The sequence below is a fragment of the Labrus bergylta genome, chromosome 20 (genome assembly GCF_963930695.1).
Source record: "Labrus bergylta chromosome 20, fLabBer1.1, whole genome shotgun sequence".
Taxonomy (NCBI): domain Eukaryota; kingdom Metazoa; phylum Chordata; class Actinopteri; order Labriformes; family Labridae; genus Labrus; species Labrus bergylta.
The window spans coordinates 8,406,010-8,432,271 of record NC_089214.1 but is presented as its reverse complement, the minus strand read 5'-3'; the positions used below and the strand labels follow the sequence as shown (position 1 = coordinate 8,432,271).

Sequence of the window (26,262 nt, the reverse complement as noted above, 5' to 3'; positions counted from 1 at the left end):
CCAAAATTAAATATATAAATATATAATTAATTAAATAATTAATGTGTCATCAATTATTTAATATTGGAAATAAATCAACAAATATATATTATAAATAAATATATAATCATTTAATTAATTAAATGCATGTCGTAATAAATAAATAATTACAAACCGCCTAGTCTGGCAACCCTGTAGACCAAAGCAATGGTTTGTGACTCGATCAGCGTTAATCCCGCCCATTGAGTTTGATGAAATTGATAAATTGATAAAATTATTTCATGAGGTACTGCTGGAGTAGGAAACATGAAATAATTAAATAAATAGTGGAATAAATAGATGTGTTTTTACATAGAATGAATGAACATTTAAACATTTATTTAATTATTTATGTATTTCATAAATTATTTATTTATATATTACCAATTTTAAATAATGAATGACACACGTAAATAATTATTTAATAATTTAATAACACATACATTTAATTAATTAAATACTTATATATTTATTTCTATATTTGTTGATTTATTTCCAATATTAAATAATTGATGACACATTTAATGATTTAATTAATTATATATTTATATATATTTCATTTTGGCACTTTTAGTCCTCCATACAGCCTTCTAAATATATAGGATCAAAGCTAAATATTTAAAATGTAAACTAAATGTTTAGAAACGTAGCTAAATATTTAGAATCAGGACATGTATTTTTAACATTTATATATATATAACATTTAACATTTAGATAAAACATTCAATATTTCGATATAATATTTAACATTTATATTTGCCAATGAAATTATCTTACATTTTTATTCACAAAAGTAAATATGACAAAGTTGACAAATATTTCTCTAAATGTGAATAAAAAGTGATTTTTTTTTTTTAGGGGTTAAAAGTGTTGAAATGTTGTTGTTGTTTGTAATACCTGCCTGGCCCTGAACCTCTTCAGTAGTTTCCATAGCAGCTGCAGGATGTTTCTTTTTGCCCTTCAAAAATCAACGTTAACTGGCGGTATTAAGACACCACACACCGTGAGAAAGGCGCAGAAATCAAGCCTGACGTAAACGCATCAGGAGGAGGACAGGTGACAGGTGGGTTACTAAAATGAAAACAGTGACAGAAGTCGTTTTAAGCAACGCAAAGTTGAAGATACATTTAAAGTTTAGTTAAACTCGCTTTAGCCGTTAGCCTCTTCAACGTTCACTGTGACGCGTCGATTGATCGGACGTTGGCTAACTCGGAAACGTTAGCTGCTGATTTCCGCCTGAAATCACCGAAAGATTGTCCCCGAACATCTTGATTAACTTGACTCACATTTGCGAAAGTGTGATTTTTATGTCGCAATAACGCTTAGAGCTTCATGCCAAGTGAAGAGGACCACACTCTTAAACCGAAGTAAATCACCTTCAAAGGTAAAAGAGCTTAAAACAAGCCAGACAACTACGGTAGCTTTTTTTTGTTTTTGTTTTTAGCAACACCAAAGTTTCTTGCAAATTGTTTTTAATTTGTGTTTTATGCTTAAAGTTGATTGATAGCTAAGCAGACAACCATGCTGAGTACAAAGTTGATTTAGAAATACAGTGGTTAACGTTAAAATCAGTTTGTTCGTCTGTTTTGTGGAGAAATTGTGTTGTTTCCTTTAATGATGACATTTTTGAACACAGAGATATATAGACATCTCATTTACTATTTATGTTTAAAAACCATATCTGCATCAGAGCCTTTAAATGATTAAAACTCACAGTTAAGTGACTGGGTAATGAAGGTTAGATGTGTTTCTCCAAACCACCCTTCAACTTCAACAACAAGGTGTTTACCAGGATCTTTATTAAACCACAGTCATTCTTGCAATTAGGCTCTATGTGTTTTGGAAACCTGTGTTTTCTGCAGCTTTTTCATGACTAAATGTATTTTTTTTATGCCAAGCCAACCTTATCTAGTCCGAAGTTTATAAACTTTATAAACAGTGAGGTTATAGCTTTGAATACAGGTCGGTATCAGCCTATATTAGGAAGACAATGATAAAGGTGATCAATCAATCTTTATTTGTGTAGTGACAATTCACAACAAATGTCATCTCAAGACACTTAACAAAAACAGCAGGTCTGGACCTTACTCTCAGTTATATTATTTAGAGACTCAACAGTAATCCGCCACGAGCACACCACCATCAACATTTAGCGAAGTTACAGTGGCCAGGAAAAACAAATGTTGAGCAGAAGCAGACTCATGTTGAACAGCCGTCTGCTGAAACTGTGTTGTTGTTAAGATTGGATAAAGGGAGACAAACATAAAGAGCGATAAAGAAGAGTTATAGCTACATCGCCAGTAGGAATGGTGAAAGTCCTTGTGACATTAGCAGCAACAAGAATGTACTATAATAGACCGATCATTTCAATATTAACATTATCGACTATACTGAAAAACAAATGGGGAGGACTGATGTAGAAGTTAGACTCACATTCACTTACATGGGTTTTTGATGAACTAATTGTTAAAACAGCCGTAAGGAGTAATGGAAAAAGTCATTGTTGACTCAGTCATTAGCTTTAGCTGTATCTCAAACAAACACTATGCTTGTGCCATCAGTGACTTTACTTCTGTCCAATCTGCAGTTTTTACCCAGACACTTTTTTAGCTTGAGTCCATACTGAGGTGTTTTGGTTTTGCAGATTTTATTCATGCCAGCTGGTGTTGTGACTCACTTCCTTCTCTCCTCCACTCCCCCCTGCCAGTCTCCGTGGTGACCATCAACAGCAGCAGCAGCGCTCGTCCCCTTGAGTTAGCCATCAGCCTGTGTCACATGACTTCACACCAGAATCAACTGTGTCCAACTGATCCACAGGTGCAGTTAACGCTTGGAGCGCTTGGTCCTGGATACTACTACTACTACTACTACCAGGTACAGTAACATATATCCTTACTACACAGAAAGTATGACAACTGAAAGGCATCTCAAGTAACAAAACTATTCTGCAATTAGGTCTTCATACTGTACAGTTGTTCACACTTGTTTTAGATTGTCTCCAAGGATGTAAGATTTTAGTCTGCTGACCAACTAAGTTTGATCAGTTTTAGCTTAATATTAATTAAAAAAAAAGGTTACTTCCAACAAAAAAACATAACTCAATAACTTCAGCATCTCTATTTGAATAAGTAAACACTTTTAAAACTTTAGACAGGGGAAAAAACAACATGCATATTGAGTAGACATAAATTATATCACAAAGTTATTGTAATATGAATTTGTTATTTATAAAAGTATCAGTAATCCCTAGCAAACGTTAAAATTTATTTAGAACTCAATACTAATCTGATGAATTGTACTGACACTCGTTCAGGCGTGCCATGGGGACCTATGGAGAGGCCATGGAGTAAGGGGAGGGGGAAGAGCAGCGAGGGTTAAACTGATGTAAGTCAAAGGGAAAGGTGTCAGTGGGAGGGGGAGAGGAGTGAATGGTGGGACAGGGAGGAAGGAAGGAGGGGGGAGTTTGAAAGAGGGGGGAGGAGGATTGTACACTCCTGAATTGTCGCTCTGGGATTGGTCGTTGCTGGGCCATGTGCTGACCCCTCAAACTGTAGCCTAACTAGGGCTCCCGCATACATTTATATACGTACACACACACCACATACACACACATAAAGTGGTGTGCAGCCCTCTTTTGAGTGGCGGGGACATGTGAGCTCCTTCACATTTGCTATTCTGGGCCGGGGAGGGAAAAAAAAGGGGAGGGGAGAGGAGAGGGAGAAGCAGGGGGGAGCAGAGGGTCTTTTCTCTTTCTGCATGTGGCTGAGCCATCGCGAGGAGCTGCTCATGATTATTGTCTCGTGTTGTGTGGACTCACAGTGTGTTCGGCCATAGCAGTCTTGTGTTTTATTCCCACTCTAGGCCAGAGAAGATGGGGTGCTGCTTTAGTAAAGAGCTCAACCTTGGCCCGCAGACTGAGAGGAGCAGTCTGTTACAGACCCCGATCCACGAGGGGCTGAAAGAGGTGACAGAGCAGGTCAGACAACATGCTGCCGCTGTGGCTCAACAAGTGGGCTCAGCCATGGAGGATAAGAGTGGGGCGGACAGAGCAGAGGATGAGAAACGAGCTCCAGAGTTGGACCACAAAGTTTGTAAAGAGGCAGTCAGCGGGGACAGCTCCACGCGGAGCGAGGACGATCTTAAACCAGCAAGCCCTCACGAGGAGAAGGCAGCTATTATTATCACAAGCAGCACAAACACGCATACAAACGTGGACGCAGAGACAGATGGGACACAAACTGCCAGGGCCAGCTGCGGACCGGACCCGTATATGGAGATGCCCACACAGAGTCCAGTCCAACAGAAGCCTATGGATAATGCCGAAGTCAGAGCTTTATGGTTTACTCAGCTCCCTGATGAGCAGGAGAGGAAGACACCAGTGAGCTATTGGTCTGCTCCTGCCAGGTTACCTGACTGCCAGGGTGATGTCACAGTGCGTGAGTCGTCACAGGGGACAGACGATCATTTTCTGCTACCACCAGTCAGTGTGTGTCAAGGGAAACAACAGCACTTTGAGGATGAGGAAGTGTGTGTTGTTGCAACAACACTGGGTCAAGGTTTCGAAACGAGGACCCGGAGCTTCTACAGCATTTGTTCTATTGACGCCGATGACCTTGACCACGAGCACGTCCACAGCCAAAAACAAACAGCTGGCGCAACAGCCTCACCGCACACAGCTGAAAAAGAAACAGCTGCTCTGCCCTGCATGTCTGAGTCCTCACTCTCCAGCCAATCACACACAGATCAGACCGCAGACTGGGAGTGGAAAACAACTCGCCGGTCACATGATGACGAAGCAACTTCAGCCCAATCAGGTTCTGCAGATCAATCGTCTACCGTCCCGCCACGGACACACTCGGACAACTCACTCCCAGCACAGCAGACCGTCTCGCCTCGTCCGGTTGAACCCTCCACCAATCACATAAACATGGAGGAGTCTCAGGAGTCCAAAGCACAAGGCTCCCAGCTTGAAGACATGAACTGTCAGACAGCTGCTGAAGACACAGATGAGTCCAAGGAGGACATGTTGATGACATCACACACTGATAAAAAGGCATCTGTTGAGGGATCAGAGGTTAAAGTATTAACAGAGGACAGTGTGTGTGTATTGGAAGAGAGTGTGTGCTCGGGGAACTACATGCCAGCACAGGGAGACTTCAGTGCCACAGAGGGAATATTGGACAAATTCCAGGGGGAGAAGTTGGATCAGTGTGTGGATTCTGGCTTCAATCCTCTGCAGGAGTCTGAGCTGTTAAAAGAGCATCAGACACAAAGCTCACAATCGGCAACTGCCACTCGTCACCTGAATCCTTCTAGTCACAGCCCCAGTCCTTTAAAGCTTGACTTCAAACCGCTGCTTAAAGAGGAAGCTTCTCTGCCTCTGTCTGAGATTGAGATGGGTAAATCGTCCCCGCAAAGTGAGGCCATCCCTGTCACTTTCTGCCACAGCGAGGATGTCCGCGACAGCACGACTTTAACAGAGGTGTCCTCAATGTCAACCATCTCTGCTGTATCATCATTGCCCATCGAGCTGACCGCCTTCTCCTGCCACACTACTCTGACTCCTCACTCAGAAGTAAAAAACACGCGTCAGCCCTGTGACGCCATCACATCTGACAAGTTAGATTTCAATTCAAATTGTCCAACATTGGAACTGATGAGCATAAGGCCTCCTAGTCAGCATGATGACAAGCAGCCCAACATGAAACCAGAAGATTCTGTATTTCCTCCGAAGCATGGCTCCGATGATCCTTTTCAGGACTCCCTCATGAGCGGAGATGACAGACAGGCAGTCAAAAATCTGGAAATATGTCAAGATAGCAAACATGATGTGATAGGTGATGTGAAAGCTGTTTTACCTGCAACGACTGGAAGCGCCTTTCATCTTGAAACAAGGGATGAACATTGTGACATGCTGTCAGAGCCCTGTAACGACTTCATGTCTGTAAACACAAACTTCCCTGTTCACAACCTCGAGGGCCTTGAGAGCAGAATTGAGGATTCGAGTCTCTCTCAGCCTCCTGCTACTGAAAGTGAGCTATCTGTTTCTACTTCCTCTACTCCTCCTCCCCCTTATTTGTCTCTGTGCACATCATCTGAGGAATTTAAGCCAAGTGTTTTACCCGAGACTGAAGCTAAAATCATTCAGAGTGGATGCAGACAAATCCAAGTGCAGTTAAATGCACCAGAGGAAAAATGTATTCATGTATGTGAGGAAGGAGACACGACAGCTGCACTGGAGTCACAGACTTACCCGCCCCTCACTGTGACAATCAAACATGACTCTGCAGTTTCAGTAGAACAGCAGCTACATACTCTTCCAACAGCCTCTGAAAACACAGAATTATTAAGCGCCAGTGTTTTCTCTGACAGTGTAAATCCTCAGGTGGATATCAGCCCACAGAATGATACTGCTGACTGTTTACCTCAACCTGGAGAATTATCAGATGGAGTTCACTCAGAGGAGATGAATGAGGAGAAGATGTCACTGGGGAAGCATCCTGTCATCAGTGATATTCCTCAAGAAACTCAAGATATTTCAGTTACTGATGAGACATCTTCCCTAAACTGTGAGGTCCAGGACGATAGCAGCATGCATGACCTATATGTGGTTCTTAATGACCGTAGTTGTCCAGATGACAACAATTCAGTTTTAAACTGCAAGGAGGACAACACCCGGATCAATGTGGACCCAGGTCAGATTGATGCTTACGCCTCAACTCCATCATACGAGATTCACTTCCTGCGTCAAGAGCACACAACTGCTGAGGAGGGCGAGAGGGAAGGAGGGATGAGGGAGATGGTGTCTGAGTTGCTGGGAGAGGATGCTGATGCATCCATCTGCCGCCTATATCCCCAGCCCTGGATCAAACTGGGTCTGGAGGAGAGCTGCGGAGGCTGGGCTCAGGGCCCGTCTGAGGCTGATCTGGGTCAGGGTGAGGGTGAGACTAAGACGGAGTCGGAGCAGATCCCGACCTTGGTGTCAGAGCTCCAGCCCTCTATGGCTCTGCTGGGAGCTTACCCCTACAGCACTGTGATGCCTCAGGGACCCTGTGTGTGGGACTGGCACACAGACTGCACCCAGTCTGTAAGTGTTACTCAGGGATGTTACTATACCAGAGTTTTAAACTTTATTGTGATAGTTGTAAAAAATGAAATTATATTGATACCAGTTTCAAAACAACAACAATAAAATTCAGTCATTTCTTCTTTAATTACCACAAAAATTGCAACCAAACTGGTTGCACAATGTCTAAATATAAACACAAATGTTGCCATTATATTTTTTATTGAGACATTCTGCAGGAGTTAACTTGCACATTTTGATAAATTCTTCATCATCTTAACCCTTTTCTTATAATGAAATAGATGTGTTTTTTTTTTTAAACTTCTGGACTTACCAATACTATTAATCATTTACAAGAAGTGGAGATTATATTGTGTTAGAACATGTGGTTTCAGAAGTGGCAAAGTGTTGAAAAGTACAGATGCGTCAAAGTTTTGATAACCTTAGTTCACTGTGCACGGCAGAGAGTTTGGTTCAGTTGAAGCTTTTCTTTCGATGTCTAATCCTCAAAAGTAGAAAAATATAGATGCCTGACTGATTCATGGGCAGACAGGTTTTTTGTGTCATTGAGGATGTTTTCTATTGAAACATTCACACAAAGAATTCACTCTGAGCAGGTCAGCATGAAGCATCCACTGCTGAAGAGAGGCACAGAGTCCTTTTTACACAGATGTTACATAAGGGTTTTATGTCCTTGATACAGGCACAGATTTGTATAAATCAGAGAAGGAGTGAAGGAACAATAAGAGCCTGATGCTACAAAGTGAGGCTTATTGAGACTCTTCTAGCCTCTTCAGTTATTTAAACAGATTACATAAGAAATGCATGAGAATAATTTCTATCTCTTCCTGACTTAAAAGACCTGCAAACATGTGGGCCATTATCTTGTCTGTGATGTTGTTTTCAAATTAAATATGCCTTTCACATATTTCACATTTTCTAGCGTTTTTACAGATACATTTAACTTTCACGTTATATTAATATTGTGCCTCTTGTGTTTTGTATTTGTTTCAGACACCTGTTGCTGCTCCGAGCCTTAACCCTGACGCTGAGGTATGGACCAATCACAACTTTAGCCTTGACATCTCTGGCCCCGCCTACCTGCAGACCCAGCAGCCATGGCTGCAACTTCCTGATGATCTGACCAATCAGGAAGGTGGGATGTAGTTACGATTTATACATACCTGGTTCAATATTCTATTTAATCAAAACATGAGGTTTACACTCCAGTCCATTTATTTTGTGATGGAGATCAATTTATTTTTTGATCCTGACAAAAGCAGCATGCATTTCTGAATGACTGTCTGCATGTAGATCATGGTTTGTGTGTGGTTGTAAGATTATGTTGGATTATTTATAAGGATACATGCCAGAGTTCCAGATGGAGAATGTCGTCCTGGCTGAGGGGGTAGTCGAGGCAGATCCTGGCACACTAGAGTACCAGACGCTGACTGCAGAAGCTCCTGCAGTTAACGGAGAGCTGGGTGGACCTACTGTCAAAGGTCAGTCCAATCCAGTTGTTACTTCTTTAAACTGTTTCTTTTTCTGTAATGGGACTGACGTTTCATTGACTTTATTTTTTAATTTCAGATGAGATCAGACAAGAGCTTCAGAGTGTACTGGAGTCCTGCCTAACCAGGTAACATCTCACGTCACACCTTTACCAACTCATGCTATCAAATATTTAGGGGATGAATGTGTTAAAGAAACACACCGCAGGTGGTACCCCCCTAACACTGCTAATAATAAACCATATATGGTACCAATATTTTTCTTAACCATCTATCTGTCCCTCCACAGGGAGCACCTTGGAAACGACTTGTACCTCAATTCGCAAATGGATAGTGACCAGTATGTTTCCATAGCAACTCTGGCCAGCCTTGATAAGATCAAGACTCTAAGCACGGACTTGGACCTCATCTCCGAAATCCTGAAAAGTCAGTAGTTAATTCTGTTCATAAGCACGCTAATGAGATTATTTTTTGGGTGTAAATGTGTCCTCAAGCAGAATTTTGATGATTTACCAAATGAGGGAAATCAAAAGCATGTGTGGAAGTCGATTAAAAAAAAAAAAAATTATAATAATTCTTCAGTTGAAAAAGCCCAAACATGAGAAAGTTAAATCAAGATTTTCTTCTTGCTTTTAAAGCTAAAAGTGAGACCAGTGGTTTATTGTTGTCCTGAGATATTCTACTCTGTTATTGGCTGACAGCGCTGCCGCTGGTCCAGGTGGCTCCGTGTGGACAGAAGGTCCGTCCCCGTCAGAGTAGATGCGTCGTCATCCTGCGAGAGATTCCAAAAAGCACACCTCAGGAGGTAAGAGCAGCCTGCTACACAGACACAGCCACTTGTTAACTTCTAGACATGTTTTTACAAATCAATGCAAACAAAGGTTAGTCACATCTTCAAGCTGGTGATTCTTTTGAGCTGTGAGTAGAAACCTTTGTTTATTGTTTCATATGATTGAAAGGAAGTCCTGACCCTTTCAGTAAGAGTTGTAATGGTCATACTGGTAAAATCCAGGGTTTTTAAATGTAACGTATGGACTCAATGATTTAAATTTAAACTTTCCTGTTGTTGTGCAGGAGGTCGAGGCTCTCTTTGAAGGGGGCAACCTGCCAAAGTTCCTGAGCTGTGAGTTTGTGAGCAACGATAACTGGTTCGTCACTTTTAAATCAGAAACAGAGGCTCAACAGGTAAAATACAGCCACAACATGCGGTGACTATATTATGTTTAGAAATCTCAACCATAATTGACCCCATTTTAAGAGAAGGACTGGTACCAAACAGTGTAGTTTGTGTCATTGAAAACGAAGGATTCACAGACTAGCGTTAATGTCTCTGCTCGTTGTTAGGCCTACAAGTACCTCAGAGAAGAGGTCCGGGTGTTTCAAGGAAAGCCGATCATGGTGAGGATCAAAGCCAAAGCCATGGCTGTAACTTCTTTCGCACCAAAAAACGGTTTCAGACCTCCGCAGCTGGACCAGTGTGGCACCCAATACAGCTCCTTCTTTCCCCAAAGCACCTTCCAGCAGCCGTGCCACACCCACATGCCAGCACAGCAGCTGTACGACTTCACCAACGAGGTGTGGCCTACTGGATACCAAGAAGGAGCTGAGGTGAGTCCTTTCAAGATGAAACTGTATGATGGAGAGATGTGCCAGGATGATCATTATAACAGCAATATGTTTTTATTTATACTTCAACATCAAAAAGACTAAGATTGATGTATTCGCTGTGGGTTTTGGCTCATTGGATGTGTTGACCTTGTGGACACTTTCCATCTTGTTTTTCAAATGTTTCATGAGCAGTGAGATTTATCTTTTGTTGTTTTTTTGCCAGCAGTCTTCAGCTCTGATAAATGACTTTATGAATGGATTATCAGCATCTTCCATCTTCAAACCTCACAACCCACACAGGCAGAGGTAAACTAATCATTCTGTTTTTCTTCATCTGATATTGAAATAATGGGTATAAGAAGAAAGCAGTCATGTAATTATGAGCTGTGAGTACAGCAGCTCACTAAATACGTTGATGATGGGTCACTTTTGACTATTCATTTTCTTCAGGAGAGGCTCTAGGTGGTCAGGTTCCGGAGAACGTTGGCAGTCATCCAGTCAGAATGGTTCTTCCAACCAGTCAGAACAAGCACCGGCAGAGCGCTCGTTTTCTCCGACAAAGCGTGGTCGAGGACGGTCGAGGGGCAACACACGCAATCCGAGCAGAGGTGGAAGGTCGGAGCTCAACAAGCAGGGTGTGTCATCTGCCTCTGACCAGGGAAGGTAAGAAAATAAGCTTTCACATCGGCCCACACAAAACAAACCAACAGAGTTTGATTGATCCTGACCAAACAGGTATAGTGTTGAAGCACCTCTGGATCTAATTCCATCTGTCAAGTGTATTTGTTAGGATGGAGATGTAAGCTTACACATAAAAAATAGAACATAAGCAAGAAAACAGTCAAGCCAAAAACAACATAGAACTGCAAAGACGATCAAATGATAAAGACAATAAAAGGAACAGCTGGTGGATTTGGGGGTTTAGGCTTGAATTGCACTTAATCTTCATGATGTTGCCGTAGTTACAGCCGTGGGCCTGCAAGGAAGGGGATGATTTATAACTACAGCGTCTGTTTTCTGTTTAATTCACTCTGAATGACATTTAAGAAATGTTGCTCTTCTGAGCAGCACCCCTTACAGTCTATGAAAGATGTGCACACCTTCTGTACTATTTTCACCATTACACTTAAATGCAGCTGAATTATAAAGCAGTATTTGCTGTAACATCTCTGACCTGCTGTGTGTGTCCTCTGAAGGAGAGGAAACTTCAGCCAGAGGAGACGAGAGAACGCGAGGACATGGGACAAATCTGCTGGAAACGAGCGTGTAAGAAGCCTGCGAGAATTGTAAGTGATGTTTAAGCTAATTTTGTTGAGACTCTGCATTGACTGTGTGTGTTTGTGCAGAATGCATCAAATCAGTCGCCTCCACGTAAACCTCCGTCTCCTCCTCTGGAGCTCGGGCTGTCCAGCTTCCCTCCTCTCAATCCTGCAAACACTGCCATAGCAACGGTCCCTGCAGCTAATGACAGCGTCAAGGTAACCAAGCCTCTCTCTGTCTGCCTGATACACACACACACACACATTCACACACACTTTTATCTAAGTATTAAGCATAACAAGATAATATAGTCTCTTTTCATAGACGAAACCCAGACTGATAAACCTTAACAACACACATGTACTTTTGTTCATCACAGAGTCCAGCCAAAAGCAGCAGTGTGTGTCCCTCAGTGCCAGCAGAGCCAGCAGAGCCAGCAGAGCCCAGCCCACCCTCACAACAGTGAGTATATATTAAATTCTGCATCATCTGTTGTGGTTCTTCTTTGCTGCTAAAGTAAAACATGACAGAAGAAGCTTGTGCTCTGGCTGCAGATGTAGTTATTTTTTCTCTCTTGCCTCACTCCCTGGATATTTCAAACGTGGACTTTGATCTGTTTGCCAGTTTTCATGGTGCCAGCTGTGCTCTGAGCTGTGTGTAGTGAGATTGTTCTGCTGCTCTCTGTAGGAATGTGAAGGAGCATGCAGAGACGACCAGTGAGGCCAAACCAGCCCGGCCTACACAGGAAGCAGTCACAGTAAGACTTGTTCAGTTCATTTATGATTGGACTTTTTCTCCCATTTTTATTTAAGAACTATTGTAGCATTTAAAAAGCATTATTGTAAGAAATCTGATTAATATCTAGTCATTGCATCAGAAACACAGAATAGTGACAGAAGAACATGGGAATATATTTTCAGCTAAAACCAGATACTTGATAGCTCATTAGTTACTGAGAGACAACAGTCCAATTGGCATTCAGCCACTTTCTAAATCACATTGCGTACATTAATTGGCATTGTGTTTTAAGCTGGGAAGTGGGTCAACATGGCTAATGGGTTTTTAACAATATAATGTTTGATCATTTGGATGGCATTATTATGAACTTTTAATCAGTATTAATAAGAAGTACAAGTAATAGCCATGTGGAGGACTTTGAGAGTTTACAAAAGGGGAAAATATGAAATGAGAGTAGTGTTACTTTGAACTCTCCATTCATGTATTCAGATTATTCTTTAAATGTTGTAAGCTCGAGAGCAGCTGCTGAGATCAGACTGACTGTAGAGAGAACAGAACAGTTCGATGTGTGATCTGTTTGAAAGCCTTCAATGTGCACGAGAGGAAAGGTGTAAAAGAGACTCTGACCCCGTCCTGTGCTCTGATTGAACAGGACTCCAAGAAGCCGAGCTACGCAGAGATCTGCCAGAGATCATCAACCAACGATCCGGTGCCGCCCACTGACCTCCCATCTTCACAGACAGAGCATACCCTGACCTATCCAGGCCAAATGTCCGGGCCAGCTCTGTGTCCTCTGTGATCTTATTGGTCGAAGCGAGAAACTTTTTTGAACCATTTTTGTCCTTTTGGCCTCATAAGCTGAGAATGTGTTGTTTTACTGTCCTAATTACACAAAGCAGCTGCCTTTTACTTTCACAAATAACCTGTGTGTACAGAGAGATGTTATATCACACACAGTGTAGGAAGAGTTTAGGGGATTATTACATTCAGCACCAAACTTAACCTTAAAATCAATTAAATTTAGGTCTAGATTTAGAAACGTAGCCCTTTAAAACCACTGCTGACATTCACTGAAGCGGGTAGTGGTGAAAGAGATCCGACTAATGCTACTGTGGATACGTAGTCTCTGACCACTCAGGATGTTAAAACCAATGTTTCAGGTTTTAGAAAGGCAGCTGTAGAGAATCAGAAACTGTTGATCTGCTACTTTATTTCAGTTTTATTTCTTGGTTTGTAGTTCAGATCAGTTTAGAGCCAGGTTCCATTTTGATTTAGTCTTGTTTTGTGGAGGGCACTGGCACTTCTTTTTCTGCCGTCTGTGTGCGTTTGATGTTATTACGCTGTACAGGATGTTCAGCAATGATTTTTTCCACACACACCTCTGGGTTATTCTTCAGTTCACACTGCTGCTGAGGACACACGTGATGCTTTTTCTCTAAATATTAATTCTACTCAGCCAGTTTGTTTCAGTTTTCAGAATTTGGTTGGAAACAGACATTAACTTCCACTTGAAAAGCACTGAATATTAATACTTTATCCTTGCATGATTTTTTATTTCATTTTAAGAATTTAATTTATGCCATATTTTTTATTTTATTTGAAAAGGAGTGCTTTAGTGTGTTTCAGGTTTGGTCTCGCCTGTGTTGGAAAGAAGTCCAGTTGATGTGCTACAGTGTACAAATTGATCAGGTGTAGCCGTTATTAATTGTCCATCAAGGAGCACTGTTTCAGCACGAGAAGTTAAACTCTATTTGATAACTTGAATTCGATTGTAATTAGCCTAAAGCTCTTTTGTTAAACATCAAATTTTAAATGTTGTCATGGAGAAAGAGTTGGCATGGTTGTGGCACATGTTACTTTGTCTGTACAGATGTACATATTATTGAACAATTATTAAAGAAGTGCCTTCAAAGTTTCAAGTATTCGTTTGTTTGTCTGCGTTAATGCAGAACTTTTAAGTCCGACCTTTGAATGCTGTGTTTAGTAGCCCACTGCTTCTTATCTTTAATTTATACATTTTATAAAAGTTTTCTTCCACACATAATATGTTTTTAAGAAGCCTTAATATTCTATATGACATTCTGTATTTGAAACTGTTGCACCAACATACCAAGCATCACTAAACTGAATTTCCATGTAGTTATTTCTGCTAACCAGCAGATGGCAGATGAGTCCCATCATAACAGCCATTAGTCCATTATATGTCCCGGCACTTGTTTACAATGAGGATGATTTGATTCCTGGAAGACTACAGTCCTAATGAATGTGGTGAGTAATACTAATGAAATACACCAAATTAGAAACACAAATTGATGCTCACTTATGTGTTACTGCCACATTAGGCTTGTTCAATCATACAGGACTTAATTAAAGGCTGCTTGACCTTTAATATTAATCACATTATTCTGTTGGGGTTTAGTTTCCACATGCAGATAATGAATAAAGAACGACCACACTCAAAGGCAATGTGCAGGGCAATGCAAAAGAAAACGATTACTGCTAATATAAATACATCTGCAGACGGTGTTAGACTTTAGAAAGAAAGATAACTGTAATGCCTCTAATATATAGAAAACGTTCAGAATGTTATCAGAAAGGTTAATCTATTCTGCAAATGGAAGTTAGTCACATACTTTGATTTTTTCTGGTTTAACTTTGTTTCTCCAGGAAACATACAGCAAGAAGTTTGGAAAAATAAAGAAGACTTTTCATGTTAGTGTTCCATATCTAACATAGTAATACAAATAAATGCAGGTTTTTGTGTTTGAATACTTCACAGAGAGTGTACTCTGAGAGAATAAATGATGAACTAAAAGGAGGTAGCAAAAGCACTGATGAAGATCACAAGTTGTGTCTGAAAGCACTTCAAGATTTAATCAAACCTTTAGACATTTAAAGTTATTCATGTATTTTCATAGTTTATTTTAAAGTTTCATGTAATAAATGAACCTAAAAATACAGTTTAATAATCATGGTTATTTAAAAAAATATATTCTAACATGGACTAAGTACTAAACCTCACGTCACTGTCCCCTCTAGGTGTGGTTGCTCGCTGCGCCCCCTGTCGGTGATGATCTGCACTGTCACCCCCCTCCTCCTCCTCCTCCTCCTCCTTATTTCGTAGAGTCACGTGACACCAGCGGCAAGAAGCTGCAAACAGCTCTGACTCTGGGGCTGCGCGAGCCTCATCATCATCATCACTATCACAGATACAAACACCGCAGCGGCAGCGACGAGAACCGACCGAGCAACCGGGGTCTTTACCGATTCAAAGAGCCGGGCGCCATGGCGGGCCTCCGCTAAAACGAGACCGAGATTTATCCTCTTTGTTCTCCCTCGACGCTTCTTCGTCTTTCCGCGCCGGAGCCGAGGAGGGGCCGCCGAGAAACAGCTCTTCCTTTCCGAGCGAAGGAGGAGGCAGGAGTAGAAACAGCAGCGGCGGCGGCGGCGGAGGCGGCAGCAGCAGCAGCGCTGTAACCGGGGAGGTGTTTTCTACGGAACGAGACGAATGGCGGACCGTGAGGCGTCGCCGATACCGCTGGAGATCCGAGCCCGGCTGGCGGAGCTGGAGCTGGAGCTGTCAGAAGGTAAGAAATTATTAAATTCATGGCGAAAAAAAGCGCAAGCCTCCCCCCCCCCCCTGTTTCCCCTCGTTATCCCGTTATCTCATCACCACCACCACCACCACCATCATCATCATCATCACCATCCACACCGGGAGCCTTCCTACTAACGGAATCTAGCCCCCCTCCTCATCCACCTCCTCCTCCTCCTCCTCCTCCTCTCGTCCCCTCCCGCTCCTCCCATCCAGATGTTTGTCAGCCACCGAACCGGCCTGCCCAGCTCTCTGTAGCCGGGAGAGGATGAGCGCAGAGCGGGAACACACTGCGGGATTCGGCCGCTGCTCTTTGTCTGGTGCAGCTTTAAAAAAAAACAAAAAAAACACCAACACTCGACCAGGCCTGTTCGCCCGAATTGGGTCCGAAATCCAACCCGTTGTTTGACCTTGAGACGTTGACACAATCAGCCGAGCCTACCTGTGTGTGCGTATGTGATTCTGTGTGTGTGTGCGTGGTGTGGGTTTATTAATAGCATTGCGATGCAACGCTGCGTGACAGAGCAGCACAGAGGGGCAGTTTGGCGTTTGATGCCCGTGATCTCAGCCTCCTGCCTCTGTGTATTTGGGGCCTGCAGAGCAGCTGAGGAAGAGGAGGATGCTCTGGAATATTTTTTCTCCCTCCCTTCTTCTCTTCCTCTTCCTCTTTTTTTTCCATGGGCAGATACACAAACTCTCCTTCTACGGGCCATTGAATCTCAATCACAGCAATAAACCCTGCTGTTATTTCAGCGTCTCAGATAGGAACATGGCATTTCTGCCTTATATAATGGGGATGGCATCTTTTATTCATACAGGCTCGGGAAGGCCTACATTGTGAGGCTGGAAGCCTAGATACATGCTGGATGTGAGCCACCCTTTTGCCTGAAATGTTTCATTTATTGTTGATAAATGTGCGCCAGTGTTAAGAAACACAGATGTGTGTACGTGATTCTGAAACTTGGGTTCATTGTGTCGCTTTGCTGTGCAGAAAATAATTAGTTTTCCTCGTCTGTCAGTCTTGTCAGATCTGCAGTTAAACCTGTCTTACCTGCAGTGATGTGCAGCTGTAGGTACTGTCTCATGACAGAGAAGATTAAACACTGTTTCAGGGTGTAGATTCTGGGGCAAAATATGAATAAATTAGTGTGAAATTTAAATGTACAGACAATCGGGAATCTGCAGCTTTAATCCGCTAAAAACATCAGCACAAGCCTTTGAAGCAGTGAAACCTCGACAGATCAAACTGTCCCCTCTCCTTCGGATCAGCCTCATCATCCATAAAAGCCTTTATTTTCACCCACTGCAGTGACACACACAGACTTTAAGGTAAAACCGAGGTAGCTGCAGGCCGATTGGTGCTACTAATCCAGCTGAGATTGTTTATCAGAGCAGAACCTGCTGCTGGCAGATGTTATTAATGATGGAGACTGCAGGAGGAAGTGGATACGTCACGCCCAAACGTCAGACAGCATGAAACACTCCTAACACTCAGGTGTATGAAGTCTTGTGTGTATGTGTGTTCAGGACTGACAGGGTTATTGGTGGATCACAGCAGGATGAAAACCTGACAGGCCACCTGACAGCGTGATGGACGTGTCGGTGTGTGCGTCTGTCACTGGTGCTATTCCAAAACGGAGGGCGAGAATGTGTCTGCTACTGTTTTGTGTGCTGTTCATTTATGAAGAATGTAAGGCTGTGTGTTGTCACTTCAAAATAAGGACACAGTGTGCATTGATGGCATTTTTTATAGAGGATTTAAATTGGTTGGAAAATAAAACAGTTTGTCAGTTTTACTTGTTTTACATTGTTATGTATTTAGTGTCAAACACTGTTTGAAAAAAGGAGCACATTTTCAAGTTTGATGCTTATGGTACTTAATAAATGGATTGGATAAGTAAATGATCATTTCAGCACTAGAACAAATAGTTCATAATAGGAAACATCCCAAAATTCAGGGACATCAAACACGTATTTGAGGGGGTTTACTAAGTTTTTAAACCACAAAGACCTGCTCCCCAATAAGTCGAGTTTCTGAGGACACAGCTCTTATTGAAATGCAAAGTATTAAACCGCAGGCAACAATTTCCTGTCAGTTTTGATGGGTTGCGCCTCGGGATGAAACTTTTTCTACGTCTTTGAGAACCTGCGCTCCACCTGTTTATTAGATAAACTCAGCAATCAGCCCAGCTGTGGCAGATAAGCCTCTGCCGCTCCCTCGCTTAGTGTCGCCTAAATCATGTCATCCCTGCAGTGTTGCTGTGACCTCCAGGCATTACGCTGCTGTTCTCGAGCCGTCAGCTGCTGCTCTTTTGCAGATGGGACAAACAGAGCTGTTGATGGTTGATGTTTGTGTTACAGGACAGCCTCTTTAACGGCCAAAATGTATTGTTGGTTCAGGAGTGGTCTGAGTTACAAACTCCAGCACTGAGATGTCCTGCAGACCCTAATTTAAACATTAAAGTCATATGCAAAAGATACAGATGCTTCTGTTGTGATTAATGTCCTCAGGAGATATTTTGTTGAGGATTATTTGAGCAAAAACAGACGCAGGATTTGTGTGAGGTGTCCAAAGTGTTGAATAATGAACTGCCTGACCAACAGAAACAAAGAGAAACAGATTTCAAATGTCCACACATGCATTTCAATCAACATAGTGCTATTAAGGTGTGAATCCGACAGCACATTTCTCTTCTTTGCTGAGTATTTCAAAGCATATCAAAGCTTGGTATAGTGCAGTGTCTGTATTTTCCCCAACAACACTCATGGATGTACAGTTTCTGTGCTTGTGCGTAAAAACAACAACGTGCAGCTGTTGCCTGAAGCGCTGTATTTTAGGTCATTGTAGACTTGTTTTTCTATCTCTGCATTGCCTCACGATGCACAGAAATCACCTTCTTATTGTTCATGAATAATCTCTGATAAATTACATTAGATTATGTTGTTAATTTAGTTAATCCGTATGAATTGAACTAAGTAGTTTTAAAGATGCTGTGGAATATAGTTTGTTTCTGAACGTGAATGAAACTGAATGACTCTGATTTGACTCTGACTCTGTCTTACTTTGGAGGCAAGCATAGCTGTAATAAAGAGAAAGGGAATATACAGTATATATATATAATTAAATATGTAGACATGGTTTAATATAAATATAGTTAATAGTTTTACTTTTATTCTGCTGTACTTATCAGCAGTTAAGCGCTCAGTGAATCTGTGGAATTATTTATATACTTAAATCGATTTCTAAATCCTACATCTGTTCTGACTGTGTGCCATTTGAAGACAGCAACATCTGAAAACAAACTACTGTGTTCAACACATTCAAATTAGAACAAAAAGAAGACTCCATCTTGATTTGGATATTGTCAGAAGAAAGGCACCAATCAGTTATTTCCAGTTCCGATCCAATTCTGCAACATACACCGATCCAATACTGATTCTTCTATTTATTTGGAACCATAATTAATAGTGTTGTTGTCTTTTGTATCGTGTGTAAGGTTACACAAAGCCGTAGTAAACCCAGCATTGCATTTTCTTATTGTAAGAACAAATAACAATTAAAACTATTCAAAATAAATGTATTTGAACGTTGTGCTAACTTCTCATACAAACAGGTAGCAGAAACAACTGTAAGGCTTTCAAATGAAATATTTTAAGCTAAAGTGCAAGAATTGTACTTTTTTTTATCATAGGAGCTGTTCCATCTCGTCTGAATGTCTGAATGGAGACAATTTGTGGGCACTGGCAGTTCAGTCTGAAAGTCTTTAAAGCGAGACATGTGTTGTTGTCAGTGTTGTTCATGGTTCAAGAACCTTTACCAGGAGTTAAATGATCTGTTAAAGTGTCCTACTCTCCAGAACATCTGCAACCTGTGTTTTAAAATGGCAAAACAATATAATATGTTTCTCTTTGACAAGTTTTCTAGGGCTGCACCCGAGCTGCGTCAAATTTCAGCACCAAGCTCACTGAAATCCTAAACAACCCCATGCAACCCTGACATTTTCTAGATCCTTTCAGAACATTTTGGACCTGAAATGTTCAGGACTTAGATTTCGCTCATACACTTACAGCAGGAGTTGGTCTGTGTCAAAAGCTCGCACAGCTCAAAAGTTTCCATTTGGTTAATGTAAAGGACGAAGAGAAGTCGTCCTCTGTAATGGTGACTGTCTCTGTGTTAATATCACTACAACATAAGGATATTTGCACAACACAAACACAGCAGTGGAAAACATAATTCAGGGAACTGCAGCAAACAGTTAAAAGTATAAAGCAGATAAACTCCCCTGAACGTGAACAGCATCATCGCCCCATTTTCCAGACCATCACCTGCTGCGTTCACACATGGGTTCATTCCGACTCCACACAAACTTTTCACCTGCGGACAAGCAAGAAAAACTCAGTTTGAAGGTCAGATTAGTGGATTCAAAGATTTGGTTTTCTTGTATGCAGCCTACCCGGTCAATGTCCAGGAATTTTAGGGGGTGCTGTGCATGTATGAAAGGAACTTTAGTTAAAATCAACATACCGGCAAATGACCTGAAAACTCTGAAAGTAGGCTGTCTACCCAACAGCTGGTGCCTAGGACAATTATGATAAATAATCATCGAAACAAGAGGCTTATGTAAGTAGAAGTTTGATGTGGTGCTGAACGAAAAAAAAAAAGAGAAATGTGAATAATAGCCTTTTTCTGAAACATGTATCTGAAGAATATTAAGAGGAAGATTTTCTCAAATGTTGATTTTGTCTAAAAACAAGAAGCTGTACAGAAACTTCAACTAAATAAAACTTACTTGTGAATCTTAATTTGTATCCAACTAAAGAAAGCAAGTGACACTGTTTATGTTTGAGACATTTGGTGCTGGCTTTGGTCCTTGACATTTTTTAGCATTGACTTTTGATACTCAGCCTATTGATCACTAATGCAGTATTCTAAATTTGACTGAAAAGTCACAGAACAAAAGCCATGTGTTTCCGGTTTAGAACTGGAAACAAACCAGTGACAGCTCACAGAGGCCTGCGTTGGTGTGTTATCAAAAGAGAGCAGCTGTCAGTCATTTGTTCGAGATGACGTTGGTTCAGCTTCATCTGACTACAATGGACAGAGTTAAACTGTGGGCTGCATCCGTGGGTGTGTTGTGTTTTTATGACTAAGAAAACTAAGAACAAAAGATTTGTGATTGACTAAAAATCAATATCATGATTTCACAAGTCTCAAATAACAGTCAGTTATGTAATAAGCTATCATCTGGTCTCCTGAAAAACTTTAACTCTGTTTATTTTGCTAATCTTCTGAAAAACTGTGTTTTAATATGTCAAGTTAGTAATGAATAGGTTTTTAGCATTTAAAAAGTAGATTGTTTTAACCAAAGATTCATGTGAAGATGTTAGGTGTTTAACAAAAAATATTTCTCTCAACATTAGAAAATCTAGTTCATCTGAAATTTTTAAATATGTTTAATTTTCTTTTCTATTTATTATTGTATTTTTTGCCACCGTTATTATATTTACTGATGAGAAGACTGAGTATAAACACACAGCAGAATATGGTTTATCATCACAGTCATGTAACATTAAAACAAGTAATATTTTCTACCAAAAATAGAGCTTTTTATTCATGAACATTGACTCTTCATGGACTGATTTTTCTTTTTCAAGAGGAGGCTTCTAAAGGAGCCATAAAATAATTACATGTTTTAAATGAATTCAAAGCAGTTTTCAAAAAATGCCAAGTAAAATGTTGAAAATATCACCCCACCCCCAATAACTAATCTTACAAGAGTGCCAAATGACCTGATTCCTTCGCTGTCTGTTCTCACAAAAAATGTCGGACTAGATTGTCTGTCCAAATAGCTATTATCAACCCCTTTGCTAATTATTTTATATTCACCTTAAATCTGATCAATGCAATGTAGTCAGAACAGACAGCAAAATATAGAATAAATGTCGAGGATGAATGAAGAGGGTTTTGAATTTTTTTGACCCAATACAGTAGTTTGTTGCTTGTGTTGCACCCAAAAATGTTATACCATTTTAGACCAATTTGCATTTTCCTTTCCTTGAACAGCTCATTGACCTAAAGTTCCGATCACACAGCATATTTCTACCAGCTTCCAGTTTGTTGTTAAGAGAAGCGAATATGTCATCGTCTCGCGGCCCAAAGTCAGAAAGCACTCTTTCCTCTATAAATTCCGAAGAATTGGGACTGCATCTAACAACAGCTAGAATACTGAATAAGTATTTTTTTTTCTTTTAAAATGTCATATATTTTTGTGGTGCTGGTTTAGCTCAGTTGGTTGAGCAGGCCCCCCTGTGTACTGAGGCTACACTACTTGTTAAATCGCACGTTTTCTGCTGATCTTGACGCTGTTCAATGCATGTCATCCCCCACTCTCTCTCCACATTTCCTGTCTATCTTCACCTGTCTTGTCAAAAGAATGACAAAAGCCCCAAAATAATATTTTTTGAAAATTCAGTAAATCATTGAAAATTAGCCAAAAGTGACTTACTGTACGATTTTAACAAAACAAGCTGATAAAAGCTGAAAATACTCACATTAAAGAGTTTGAAACGGGCAAATGTTAAACTTAATCTGCCCTTTGCTCCTCCATGGGGCATTGAATGACACTAAAAAGAAGTAAATTAAAATTGAAAAAAATCCCGCAGCTCAGAAACAGTTTTCTCTGTTTGTCAGATTTGATGATTTAACCTTTAAATTAGATCAAAGTGAGGAGTGGGAGAGATGTGGAGAGAAGTGTCAGGCTGAGCAGTTAATGGATTAAGAAAATGATGTCTAATTTTGATAATTAATGGACCATTAGTGTCGTTTATTGAGTGAAAGCACTAATCTTTGCCTGTTTTAGCTTTACAAAGCGAAAAGTTGAGTCTTGTAGCACCGCATCAAAGATTTATTCATATCACCGATTTCTGAAAGGTTATGCCATAAAAGTGTAACAGATCATGTTAAATACGCATCAAACTGCTCATTTTAACAATAAAAAACCTCAAGGATTCAAAGTAACATAAAAGCATGTATTGATATATTTTGATTTGTTTAATATATTATATATATCTGTTTTTTTATCAATTAAAAAATGATTAATATGTGGTGCAAGTTTGCAGCTTTACATGAAACATGTTACTTTCGATGAGTCTATGATGAACATTTTACAGTAGAATAATAATCTTATTTTTAAAGTTTTCTCATTTTTTTATTAAACATGATTTCCTCTGTGCCCTGACTGTCAGCACCTGTGTCCGATCAGACTTTCATGTTGTTAAAAACAACACTTTTGTTCTTGGTTTTAGGCTTATTATTGATTGTCCTCTGGTGGTATAGTTGGCCTGTATGTGTGTGTGTGTGTGTGTGTGTGTGTGTGTGTGTGTGTGTGTGTGTGTGTGTGTGTGTGTGTGTGTGTGTGTGTGTGTGTGTGTGTGGACATTTAAGTCCCTGCATGTGAGTGTGACAAATCAAGGTCCTCGCTTCGCATGACACATCGGACAGTACTGTCCCAACATTTCTTGTATATCTGCATGTGTTTGTGTGTTTGTGTGTGCTTGTGTGCGCCTGTGTGTTTGTGTGTGTGTGTGTGTGTGTGTGTGTGTGTGTGGTATGCCTGCTGAAGGTAGATTTGGTTACCATGGTGGCTCTGTGGGTGGACTGACTGTTTATGATGATGCGATAAGGGAGATAGGAGTAGATTAAATAAAGGCAGGATGTTGAGGAAAAAGAGCAGAGAGGACAATCAAGCAGAAATGAACAGATTAAGATGAAAGTGACATTGAAGGATAGACAAAGTGATGGATTTGTCCGTAATAAGACAGTAAGACAGTAATTTTGAAGAAAAAAGTAACAGGCGTGCAATTCAGAAGATGCAAACTTACATCTGGGAAACTCCTCTCTCTGCAAACATCTGCCCACTGCTTTGGTGGAGAGAAACAGGGCGTGTGAGATACCTGCAACTCTACAAGAAGGCTGGCAAATGGTTGTGTGTACCGGGAATTTCTGTACGCTCTGAACGGGTGTTGTCATCAGTAGATAATATTGTAAATAAAAAGTGAGCTGAACTCCGTCCTTATCACGTTATAAGACTAGACTAGACGTGTTTCTGGTTTTTGACCGGACCAGGCATGTGGATGTTATGCAGTGAGGACGGAAGGCTACAGGTGCTAGAGCTGCTAATGTTAGCCACACACAACAAACCAAATGGTATTGTTAACCATAACACAATTTTAAATAAATAGAGCTAAATTCTGTGTTTGATTTCCTGTAGACTAGTCGTTAAGACTGAGTTCAAAATCTCAATTTAACCAAGTAGGAAATTAGTTGGAAATTTCAGACGTAACCAAGGCAGGTTTAGGGAAATTCAGGATTTCATCACATTGATCTGGGCTCACACTGGTTTCTTGTGCTGTCGATTTGTGATGCAGTTGCCCAAGATAGATTTTTAAACCAAGTGTAAACAGGGTTGAAGTTTTCCTGGTCTGCATTTTCTGTTGCTTACTGGTTTGATGCATTACAGAAACACTCTGTTAATATTTAATCTACAAACATGTATTCCTTTTTAAGCTCTCTTTAATGTCATGAAGTATTTAAATAGTTGCCTGTTATCTTTCTCTGGATAGCAAAACTGGCATATTTGGGTTCTAATCAGATGATAAACCTCTCATGAAGATATTAAGTCGTGCTTTAGAAAAATTAAAACAGAGTTTGAGTCTTTAATTAATTAGTTTCTTCTGGCGGAAGCTGTTGGAAGAAGGCCAAATCTGCAAGTTTGTTCTTCAAAATAAAAGAGAGGATTCGATCAGTAAAATCAGTGATGATATCACATGTTTGAATTAAACCTAACAAAATTGGTTGTTGCCGTTTTTCAAACCTTTTAGCTAAAAAACATCAGTCGGAGAAAAAACTCCAAGCCGCAGTGGGCCGCTATCGATTCTCTCTCAGCTGTGTGCCGTTAAAAAAGCAGAGAGGAGAGGGAGCGACACGAAGGAGCAAAGTAATTAGGCTGCCAATACAGACTGGTACAACACACACGCACGTCACACACACACATCACAGATACAAACATATGCACTCATCCTGGCAGGTATCATTAGCCCACTTCTCACATCTGACGCTCCAAATCCAAGATGGCTGTCTTGGGCCTTCTCCTGGAGAACCGTTGCTTGGCAACTCCCTCCCTGCTCTGCTGCGCTGCAAGTGGAAGATGGCGTCTCCCTACGGACGTGTGTGTGTGTGTGTGTGTGTGTGTGTGTGTGTGTGTGTGTGTGTGAGAGAGAGAGAGAGAAGAGAGAGGGAGTAGAGAGAGAGAGAACAGGCAGGAACGTTGTTATGCTGCAGTTGATCTGAGAAAAGGCCTCCCTCATATTTAACACACACTCATACACAGGCACAGAGCAGCACAGATGAGCAGATTGGACCCAGATGTTCTGGCCATCCTCCACGGTTAGATTGTGAAATGCAAAGTCTGTTCATTCTCAGTCTCTATCTCTCTATCTATCTATCTATCTCTCTATCTATCTATCTATCTGTCTGAGGGTTTCTTTTGGTTGTAGTTATTAAAAACATGGATACCAGACACTCCTTTTGTTTCCTTCCTTCTGTTTTTCAGCCACATTTCTTTCACACCTCTCTCTGTGCAACACTTAAACCCCAGCACTCTGCATCAGACCCGTCTGCATACTGTCCCTGTTTACTTTATTATTCCAATTGCAGTACTATTGTGCATGTTTGCCTATTGCAGAAATCTCCATACAGTGAAGAATGGATTGGTTACAGTGCGTGCTCAGTGGAGTTTTGTCAAAACGATTTGAAGTCCTGAGACTTCTTGGGACTATTTTGTGTATGAAGCTGAGAAAAACATTGTTTCTTTATTTAATATTTATTCTTTTTGTAAACTTGATTTTGAAAATTGCACTTGCCAGTTGTCAATATTTATTTACAGTCATATTTGCTTATTTGTGCAGAGCTGCCACTGTTCCCCGGAGCCATGGGCTCCCAGAAAGAATCTGTGTGCAGACAGCTAGGTTCATCTTTCAGCAAATAGAGTGATTGAGTCAGTGCACAGTTGTGATAATTCTACTTATGGGAGAGGAAACAACAGGTTTAAAAGCGAGACATCATAAAAACCAATAAGACAGGTGACTCAAGATATTTCAGAAAGCTGGTGGATATTATAAAAAGAATCAGCACTGGTTTGATACTAATGTGACTTATCTACCTGTGCTCCAACCGATTGCAGAATATTTAATGAATCTTCAATTTGTGCTGCAGAAAGTGTTGAGAGTGTTTCTTTTCTTTTTTTCTGTATGGTATGTTCTGTCAAATGGTTCTTGTAGAGATGCAAAACTATAACTAGATACTTAAAATATATAATCAGAGCACACTTTTATGAATAAGCTGACGCCATTTTTACATAAAAAATCTCCACAGCGCACAAACGTCCACTGTCACTCACGTCCACTGA

At 40.7% G+C, this 26,262-nt stretch overlaps 2 protein-coding genes across 6 annotated transcripts in view; both read left to right on the top strand.

Annotated features, from left to right (window-relative positions):
- The first annotated feature begins 3,764 nt into the window (after positions 1-3,764).
- LOC109994284 (uncharacterized) lies at positions 3,765-14,116 on the top strand. 2 transcript variants are annotated; one of them, XM_065949023.1, is made up of 15 exons: positions 3,765-7,105; positions 8,099-8,240; positions 8,446-8,586; positions 8,675-8,723; positions 8,885-9,021; positions 9,297-9,400; positions 9,670-9,780; positions 9,940-10,203; positions 10,430-10,509; positions 10,654-10,866; positions 11,400-11,469; positions 11,550-11,681; positions 11,843-11,925; positions 12,151-12,220; positions 12,854-14,116. In XM_065949023.1, the coding sequence occupies exons 1-15, from the start codon at positions 3,890-3,892 to the stop codon at positions 12,998-13,000; spliced, it is 4,959 nt and encodes a 1,652-aa protein (XP_065805095.1). In that variant the 5' UTR covers positions 3,765-3,889; the 3' UTR covers positions 13,001-14,116. The 2 variants fall into 2 exon arrangements, with proteins under 2 accessions (XP_065805095.1, XP_020503217.3); XM_020647561.3 differs by having other exon boundaries at positions 10,427-10,509.
- Positions 14,117-15,236: 1,120 nt separating this feature from the next.
- Positions 15,237-26,262, top strand: part of LOC109994269 (disco-interacting protein 2 homolog C) — a 59,460-nt gene continuing 48,434 nt past the window's right edge. For 3 of the 4 annotated variants that reach the window (XM_020647541.2, XM_020647543.2, XM_020647540.2), the window contains exon 1: positions 15,237-15,788. In XM_020647541.2, the coding sequence (XP_020503197.1) occupies positions 15,710-15,788 (79 nt within the window). In that variant the 5' untranslated portion in view covers positions 15,237-15,709. The remainder of the gene's footprint in view (positions 15,789-26,262) is intronic. The other variant, XM_020647542.2, reaches the window with a different exon arrangement.

Bases quoted from the DNA above. Each gene is read 5' to 3' on its own strand.
- LOC109994284 (XM_020647561.3), top strand. From the start codon at position 3,890: ATGGGGTGCTGCTTTAGTAAAGAGCTCAACCTTGGCCCGCAGACTGAG. The intron at 8,724-8,884 runs GTAACATCTCAC...GTCCCTCCACAG, and splicing joins CTGGAGTCCTGCCTAACCAG to GGAGCACCTTGGAAACGACT. The intron at 9,781-9,939 runs GTAAAATACAGC...GCTCGTTGTTAG, and splicing joins CAGAAACAGAGGCTCAACAG to GCCTACAAGTACCTCAGAGA.